Here is an 8,029-nt window from a genome sequence, read left to right as displayed (position 1 = left end):
ACAGACAGACACACACACAGACAGACAGCCCGGTGTCAGTCAGACTCGCTGTGGTGTGGGATGCTGACGTCGCCTGAGTAATCTGCCCCTTCCCTTTCCTACACTAACATAAGGCTTTCCAATGAAGCACGTTAAGTCTGCTCAGCAACTCCCAGGGAGCCTTCTCGATTCAGGACTCCCAACACACAGACAGCAGCCGGGCCCCGAGACACAGTCACAGTCGGCCGGGGGTGGGGGGGGGGTCTGAAAAGACAAACAATGAAAAATCGGCATTTAAACAGCACCCTCTTGGTGGAGCGGGTGGTAAAGAGGTTAGTCAAATCGCATTTAAACAGCACCCCCCCCCCCAGAAGGGCGGTGGAAAGGGAGAGGAGAGAGAAAGAAAGCAGAAAGAGGAGAGAAAAGAGGGGGAGAGAGAAAGAAAGAGCAAGAGAGAAAGAAAGAGCAAGAGGGAAAGAGGGAGGGAGAAAGAGAAAGAGGGAGAAAGAGAAAGAGGGAGGGAGAAAGAGAAAGAGGGAGAAAGAGAAAGAGGGAGGGAGAAAGAGAGAGGGAGAAAGAGAGAGGGAGAAAGAGTGAGAAAGAGGGAGAGGGAGTGAGAAAGAGGGAGAGGGAGTGAGAAAGAGGGAGAGGGAGTGAGAAAGAGGGAGAGGGAGTGAGAAAGAGGGAGAGGGAGTGAGAAAGAGGGAGAGGGAGTGAGAAAGAGGGAGAGGGAGTGAGAAAGAGGGAGAGGGAGTGAGAAAGAGGGAGAGGGAGTGAGAGAGAGGGAGAGGGAGTGAGAGAGAGGGAGAGGGAGTGAGAGAGAGGGAGAGGGAGTGAGAGAGAGGGAGAGGGAGTGAGAGAGAGGGAGAGGGAGTGAGAGAGAGGGAGTGAGAGAGAGGGAGAGAGAGAGAGGGAGAGAGAGAGGGGGAGAGAGAAAGTGTTCACACTCTCACCACAACACGATGCTGTTTATACAGATAATGCTGGGAGGAGGTCGGTTCTGAGTGGGAGATCAGCGAGAGGGCTGCTGTTACTAAGTGGATCAGAGTGATGGTGGCCGACAGTCTGTGGGTTGTGTCAGGACAGTAGGTTTCAGCAACTGTACCCGGGGGGAGGGGGGGATCAGTAGCAGCTGCACCGGGGCTACAACAGCAGAGACGACACTGGGACCTCCACCCGCCCCGCCAGCGACACTGGGACTTCCTGCTGCTCTCCCCAGTTTGCCATGTGGCCCTCGCTCGGGGCGGGGGTGGGGGGAGGGCGCTGCTGCTGGGTGTTTGCACGTCGCGTGGGGCTGCTTCCAGGACCCCACCCTTTCCCCCCACCTCCACACAGCCGCGATTACGAGGGGGTCTCGGGGCTAGCGCTGGAATTGTTGTCCTGGGGAGATGAGGCTCCACGGGGCGCCACTTCGATGATCCTGGGCTTGTCGATGATGCGTGCTGTCCGGTTGCCCTTCTCCACGATGCCGATGATCCACGCCTGGTGCCCCTCACCGTATTTGGGGGATTTGATCTCGGCGCAGAAGCGGGCAGCTTGCTCCCGGGGCAGGCAGATTAATAAACCACCTTCCAAAGGAAAAACCAGACGTTGTAACACTAACACACACACACACACACACACACACACACACACACACACACACACACACACAGAGAGAGTCCCCAGCCCGTTCACACTTCCCTGACCCAATCCCGGTATCCACCCTGGAAATCTCCTCCTCTTGCGCCACCACCAGTGCCTCATAAGAACTAGGAGGAGGCCATTCGGCCCCTCGAGCCCCTGCTCTCCCGTTCAATAAGATCGCGGCTGATCGGATTGTTCCTCAACTACACTCTCCTGCCGCCTCCACCCACCCCCCCCCCCCCCATCCCCCTCGTCGATCAGAAATCTGTCTCACTCGGCCTTGAATATATTCAGTGACCCGGCCCCCGCTGCTCTCTGGGGGGGGGGGAGAGTTCCACACACTGACCACCCTCTGAGAGAAGAAATTCCTCCTCGTCTCCGTCTTCAATGGGAGACCCCTCATTCTGAAACTGTGCCCTCCCCACCTCTCCTCGTTCTAGATTCACCCCCCCCACGAGGGGGGGGAAAACATTCCCACAGCATCCACCCTGTCAAACCCCCTCCCCTCAGAATCTGGCGTTTCAATAAGATCTCCTCTCGTTCTTCTAAACTCCAATGGGTAGAGGCCCCAACCTGCTCAACCTTTCCCCATAAGACAAACCCCGCTTCGTCCCAGGAATCTGCCGAGTGAACATTCTCTGAGCGGCTTCCGACGCGAGTCTGCCCCTCCCTAAGTAAGGAGACGAAATCTGTGCACAGTGCTCTGGATGCGGTCTCACCAATTGTAGCGAGACTTCCCGGCTTTTATATATTCCATCTCCCTCACAATAAAGGCCAACCTTCCCTAATCGCTTGCTGCATTCTGCGTACTAACTTTTCCCGATTCATGCACCAGGACACCCAGATCCCTCTGCGCCTCGGAGTCCCGCAATCTCTCTCTCCATTTAAATAGCACGCCGCCTTTCTATTCCTCCTGTCCAAGTGGACACGTTCACGCTATTCTCCCTCCGCCAAATGTTTCACCTGCTCACTTAACCTGTCTATAATCCCTCTGCCAACTCTTTGTTCTGTCCGTATCCCTTCCTGTACTCGAGAGCAGGAAAGTGCATTCAACGAGTTTCGAAATTCTACTCCCCTCCCCTGCCGACTCAAGAGCGTCACAGGCTCCGGTACCTCGAAGTACCCGTTCTTGAGAGCGAGCGATGGCGTGGTTTTCAAGCGCTTCATGACGCAGTCCAAGATCCTTGTCCCCCACCTCCCCAACCCTCTGTCATGAAGATATTAATGTACATAATGTTATTGGAAATTATGTTAAATTGGACTTGTAGTAGGGTGTGTGTGTGTGTGTGTGTGTGTGTGTGTGTGTGTGTGTGTGTGTGTGTTAATTAGATTAAAGCCGGCTAGTCTGGGCGCTTTGATGTAGAGTGGTTTTGAGATGCAAACAGTAAAGTAGAGGGTACAATTGCATTTTGTTGACTGAACCGTTCAAAGATGGGGTGAAATCTTGCACCTCGCTAGCAGATACCAAGCAATATGTTTATATTACTAATAAAATTGGTGCTATGAAAGGGGTTTTATTGTTCAAAGAGATGGAGTGCATAGGGCCTGGTGATACAATGAGAATTGGCATTCAAAGGGAAGGCTTGGTATAAGCAGAAAAGAGTTTGGTGTGTGGGAGTCAGAGGCATGCTGTGCGAAAGAACCGAACCGAACGGAGTCTCATTTTGAATTTGCAAGATAAAATGTGCTTTGCCTGGTGTCTGTTGAAGTCTATGGACTATTGTTGCCTTGGTGAAGATTAACTTGGGAGGGATTAATTTGGGGATTTGCTTAATAGTCACTATGATAGTAACTTGTAGATTTGTGTGTGTGTGTGTGTGTGTGTGTGTGTGTTTAACTTATATAGAAAACCTCTTGAGGCTTGGTGGTCTTATTCCTGAATTTAGAGCTGCAACTCAGACATACCAATTGAAAATCTAGGTTGTGAGAGTTGTTTATAAAGTTTCCCTCTGGGATTCTAAATAACTCAGCCTTTACTAATTGCTGTGTCCTAACAGCCCTGCAGCCCACCATTGAGAGAGACAGCGGGGTGGGAGTCGAGGGCGCGCGTCTCTCACCTGATGTCTCCGCTGATGTGCCGTGCAGCAGGCCGAACATGTTGCCACAGGCTTTGCTGATGGCTGCCATCTTGGCGATGATCGGGAGGTTGTGGATGACGAAGGAGACCTCGTTGCGCTGCTGCTTGGCCAGGTTCTGGGCGTGCCCCAGGATCCCGAAGCCGGTGATGTCAGTGGCGGCGTGAGCGTTGAAGGTGTGCATCAGTCCCGCGGCTGCAGGGAGTCAACGGGAGGTTTACTCACTCCTGCCCTGTCACCGAGAGCCGGGCGCTTGCCCCCCCACCCCACAACCCTCCAGCTGAACCGCACCCCCACCCCCCGCCCACCCCGCCCCACAACCCTCCAGCCGAACTGCACCCCCCCCACCCCCAACCCGCCGGGTGTCTTTTTGGCAGTCACTGCGTTACCTGTGCGGTTCAGCCTGGCCATGTTGAACATGGCCTCCTGGTAAGCCAGCTCCACGTCCTCCTGGGAGACCACCAGCTTAATCTTGTTCCATTTCTCGGGCTGAGAGGGGAGGAGGAGAAACAAAGACAGAAAACTCAGGAGTCGGCCGTCGCAGGAGGTGGACAGGCAGCCAACAATTCCAACCCGGACGGAGAGAGCCAGATCCCAGGAACCTCGGGCAGGGCCGGGCTTAATATCATCGACGGCCCGGCCAGGGAAGGATACAAAAAACTACCAGGAAACAGGGGGGAGGCCATTCAGCCCCTCTGGAGCCTGTTACACAGGGACAGGAGGAGGCCCATTCAGCCCCTCTCTCGAGCCCATTACACAGGGACAGGAGGAGGCCCATTCAGCCCCTCTGGAGCCAATAACATAGGAACAGGAGGAGGCCATTCAGCCCCTCTCTCTCGAGCCCATTACACAGGGACAGGAGGAGGCCATTCAGCCCCTCTCGAGCCCGTTACATAGGAACAGGAGGAGGCCATTCAGCCCCTCTCTCTCGAGCCTGTTACACAGGGACAGGAGGAGGCCATTCAGCCCCTCTCGAGCCCATTACACAGAAACAGGAGAAGGCCGTTCAGGCCCAAGCTCGTGCAATGACATCACGGCGGAACTGCGTGCACGTTGACCTGCGTCAGTTCTGTACCCACCGCCCCCCGCCCCCCCCCCACCCCCGCCCGACAAAGGGGGTCGTGTGCCCAGCGTGCAGGGAGTAACCCCTACCAGGCGGGGGCACTCTCACCGGCCGGCGGCTGCGACGCGGGGACACGGAGACTGAGCCGGCAAACCCTCCGAGGGCGGGCACCAGAGCAGAGGCAACGACGGCGGCGGGGCTCCCGCTCGGGCCGCGATCCCGCCGGAGCACCCACCCAGCCGTCACTGGAACGGTCCCCACCCCCCCCCCCACCCCACTCCCCAACCACAAAAAAAAAAACCCCACTTACGTTTTCGAGCCACTGGTGGCTGTTCACCGCGACCTGTGTCCCGAGCGGTTTCGTCAAGACCAACACGTCCCCAGGGACGGCGTTGTCCGGCCTTCAGGGGGAGAGAGAGATTGAGGGGGGAGGGGGAGGGGGAGGGGGAAAGAGGACGTTAAACAGGAACGACAGCAGAGAGCTTGGACGCGGCTCGCTCCACGGCTTGGCAAGACCCCCCCCCCCCACCCCACCCCGGGCACGGACGGCACTCACATGATGAACTCGTTGGGTTGGCACACCACGGTGGCCACACCGCCGATGATGATCCAGGGGTTCACCACCGTCTGCCCGCCTGTCACCGAGGTGCCACCTTCTTCCGCCGCGTCCTTGAAGCCCCTGATCATCAGTGGCACCACTTTGTCACGCTCCTGTCGAGGCAAGTAAACGGGGGGGGGGGGGGGGGGGGGGGGGGGGTGTGTGAGAGAGTCAGCCAAAGGGGAGGGGGATGGGGGTGTCTCGCGGGAGCTTGCTGTGCGCAACCCCGCTGTCGTTTTTAACCTCTGAGCTCCTGTCCCCGTCATCGCCAACACCGCCGATCGCCACCTCCGGAACACCACCCGACTCCCCCTCTCAGCTCATCCGCTGCCGAAACCCTCGTCCGGGACCTCATGACCTCCACATTCCAACTCGCTCCGTAAACCTCAGCTCACCCGGAAACTCCGCTGACCCCCACCCCCCGTCCAAACTCGCACCGAGTCCCCTTCACCCGTCACCCTCCGTGCTCACTGACCCACACTGGCTCCCGGTCCGGCAACACCTCCGTTTTCAAATTCTCACCCTCGTATTCAAATCCCTCCTCACCCCCTCCCTATCTCTGTAACCTCCTCCAGCCCCTACACCCCTCCCTATCTCTGTAACCTCCTCCAGCCCCTACAACCCTCCCTTACTCTGTAACCTCCTCCAGCCCCTACAACCCTCCCTACCTCTGTAACCTCCTCCAACCCCTACAACCCTCCCTATCTCTGTAACCTCCTCCAGCCCCTACAACCCTCCCTATCTCTGTAACCTCCTCCAGCCCCTACAACCCTCCCTATCTCTGTAACCTCCTCCAGCCCCTACAACCCTCCCTATCTCTGTAACCTCCTCCAGCCCCTACAACCCTCCCTATCTCTGTAACCTCCTCCAGCCCCTACACCCCTCCCTATCTCTGTAACCTCCTGCGGCCCCTACTCCTCTCCCTATCTCTGGGGGAGGGGGTCGGCCATTTTGGACGGGGAACGAGGAGAAATTCCTTTACTCGGGAGCAACTCCACCCCCCCACCCACCCACCCTTACCTTTTCGGTCATCTTCTGACTGACGCTCAGCAGCATCAGCATGTTGTCACACTCGGTGATGCCCATGGCGTACAGGTCGCTCAGGACATTCGCACAGGCAATGCGACCCTGGGCACGAGAGAGAGAGAGAGAGAACACAAAGCGTTAGGGGTCAGGGCAGATCGGGGGGGGCGGGGGGGGGTGGTTAAACCGATCTGCCGAGAGGCTTGCGAGGCACGGATCGGTGGTGGGCGGGCGGGGGGGTGGGGGGGTTGTCCGCTCTGCAGCCTCTGGGAGGTGAAGCCGCCCACGCACGCGCGCCCCCCAGAACGTACCATCATATACGGGTCATCCACCAACGGGTAGAAGAAATCTGTCGTCTGTACAAGGGAGAGTCCGCCATGCCGCAGCGGGATCACACAGGAGTCCATGCCGATCCCTGAAAGAGAGAAAGCGTCGCATGTCAACTCCACGCAAGTACAAGGGCCCGTTTGGGGGGGCGGGGGGGGGGGGGGGGCAGAGCAGGAGGCCACTCGGCCCCTCTGGCCTGCTTTCTCCCATTCGATAAGGTCCGACGGTGACCTCAACTCCACGTTCCTGCCCGTCCCCCTCATCGATCAGAAATCTGTCTCACTCGGCCCTTGTGACCCGGCCTCCCCTGCTCTCTGGGGGTGGGGAGAATTCCACAGACCGACCACCCTCTGGAAGAAGAAATTCCTCTTCATCTCTCTCTTCAATGGGAGACCCCTCATTCTGAATCTGTGCCCCCCAGCCTCTCCTCGTTCTAGATTCCCCCCCAAACGAGGGGGGGAAAACACCCCCTCAGCATCCACCCCACCCCCCTCAGAATCTGATACGTTTCAATAAGATCACCTCTCATCCTTCTAAACTCCAATGGGTACAGGCCCAACCTGCTCAACCTTTCCCCGTAAGACAAACCCCCCTTCGTCCCAGGAATCAGCCGAGTGAACCTTCTCTGGTCGGCTTCCGAAGCGGGTCTGTCCCTCCTTAAAGTGAAGCTCTGGTCAATAGCGGTGACTCTCTGTGGGACCGATGGGCCCTGCGGTCTACATTAGAAACAGGGGCACAAGTTAACGTTCTTATACAGGCTAGGAGGGCAGGGCGGCAGCTTCCTCTCTGTGCCCGGTTTTAACCACCAGAGACGGAGCAGGGGCGAATCATTGAACTCTGGCTCCGCGTCCATGGCGTGACCTCCGGGTTCGAAGGTCACCAGCTCCCGTCGCCCCCTCCAGGGGCTTCAAGGCTGGTCTGCAGAGGGGATGTCCGGCTGCTTGCTGCTGCTGAGCGGGTAAGCAACCGTCTCGGTGGTTCAGGGAGACGGTGGCGCAGCGGTAAGGTCACTGGGCTAGTAATCCAGAGGCCCACAGCTCACGCTCTGGGGGACACGGGTTCAAATACCTCCACAAGTGGAATTTAAATTCAGTTAATAGAATCTGGAGTTGGAAGCCAGTCTCAGTGACGGTGAGTGTGGAACTATCGTCGATTGTTGTAAAACCCCCATCCGGCTCACTAACGCCCCTTTAGGGAGGGAAACCGGCCCTCCCTACCCGGTCTGGCCTACACGTGACTCCAGACCCATGGCGGTTGACTCTTAGCTGCCCCCCCCCCCCCTAAAGTGGGCCCAGAAAGACACGCTTCAAGGGTTCAATTAGGGATGGGCAACACATG

The 8,029-nt window shown here is 57.5% G+C and overlaps 1 protein-coding gene across 1 annotated transcript; it reads right to left on the bottom strand.

Moving 5' to 3' along the window:
* Window positions 1-814: 814 nt before the first annotated feature.
* LOC121274238 (selenide, water dikinase 1-like) lies at window positions 815-6,783 on the bottom strand. Its single transcript, XM_041181435.1, has 7 exons — window positions 6,676-6,783; window positions 6,362-6,469; window positions 5,300-5,454; window positions 5,054-5,144; window positions 4,070-4,169; window positions 3,663-3,875; window positions 815-1,547 (listed from the first exon to the last, which is right to left on the bottom strand). Exons 1-7 carry the CDS (start codon window positions 6,769-6,771, stop codon window positions 1,321-1,323), a joined length of 990 nt encoding a protein of 329 aa, XP_041037369.1. The 5' UTR covers window positions 6,772-6,783; the 3' UTR covers window positions 815-1,320.
* Between the last annotated feature and the right edge of the window lie 1,246 nt (window positions 6,784-8,029).

This window comes from Carcharodon carcharias (genome assembly GCF_017639515.1).
Source record: "Carcharodon carcharias isolate sCarCar2 chromosome 35 unlocalized genomic scaffold, sCarCar2.pri SUPER_35_unloc_4, whole genome shotgun sequence".
Lineage (NCBI taxonomy): Eukaryota > Metazoa > Chordata > Chondrichthyes > Lamniformes > Lamnidae > Carcharodon > Carcharodon carcharias.
Note: the sequence above shows the minus strand (reverse complement) of the source record. Positions and strands in the feature narration are given on the sequence as shown.

What these genes read in the sequence shown, in the direction of transcription:
- LOC121274238 (XM_041181435.1), bottom strand. Translation starts at nt 6,771, where the DNA reads ATGGACTCCTGTGTGATCCCGCTGCGGCATGGCGGACTCTCCCTTGTA. An exon ending in GTCAGAAGATGACCGAAAAG is followed by an intron (nt 5,455 to 6,361) that starts GTAAGGGTGGGT and finishes TTGCCTCGACAG; the next exon opens with GAGCGTGACAAAGTGGTGCC. An exon ending in CAACCCAACGAGTTCATCAT is followed by an intron (nt 5,145 to 5,299) that starts GTGAGTGCCGTC and finishes CTCCCCCTGAAG; the next exon opens with GCCGGACAACGCCGTCCCTG.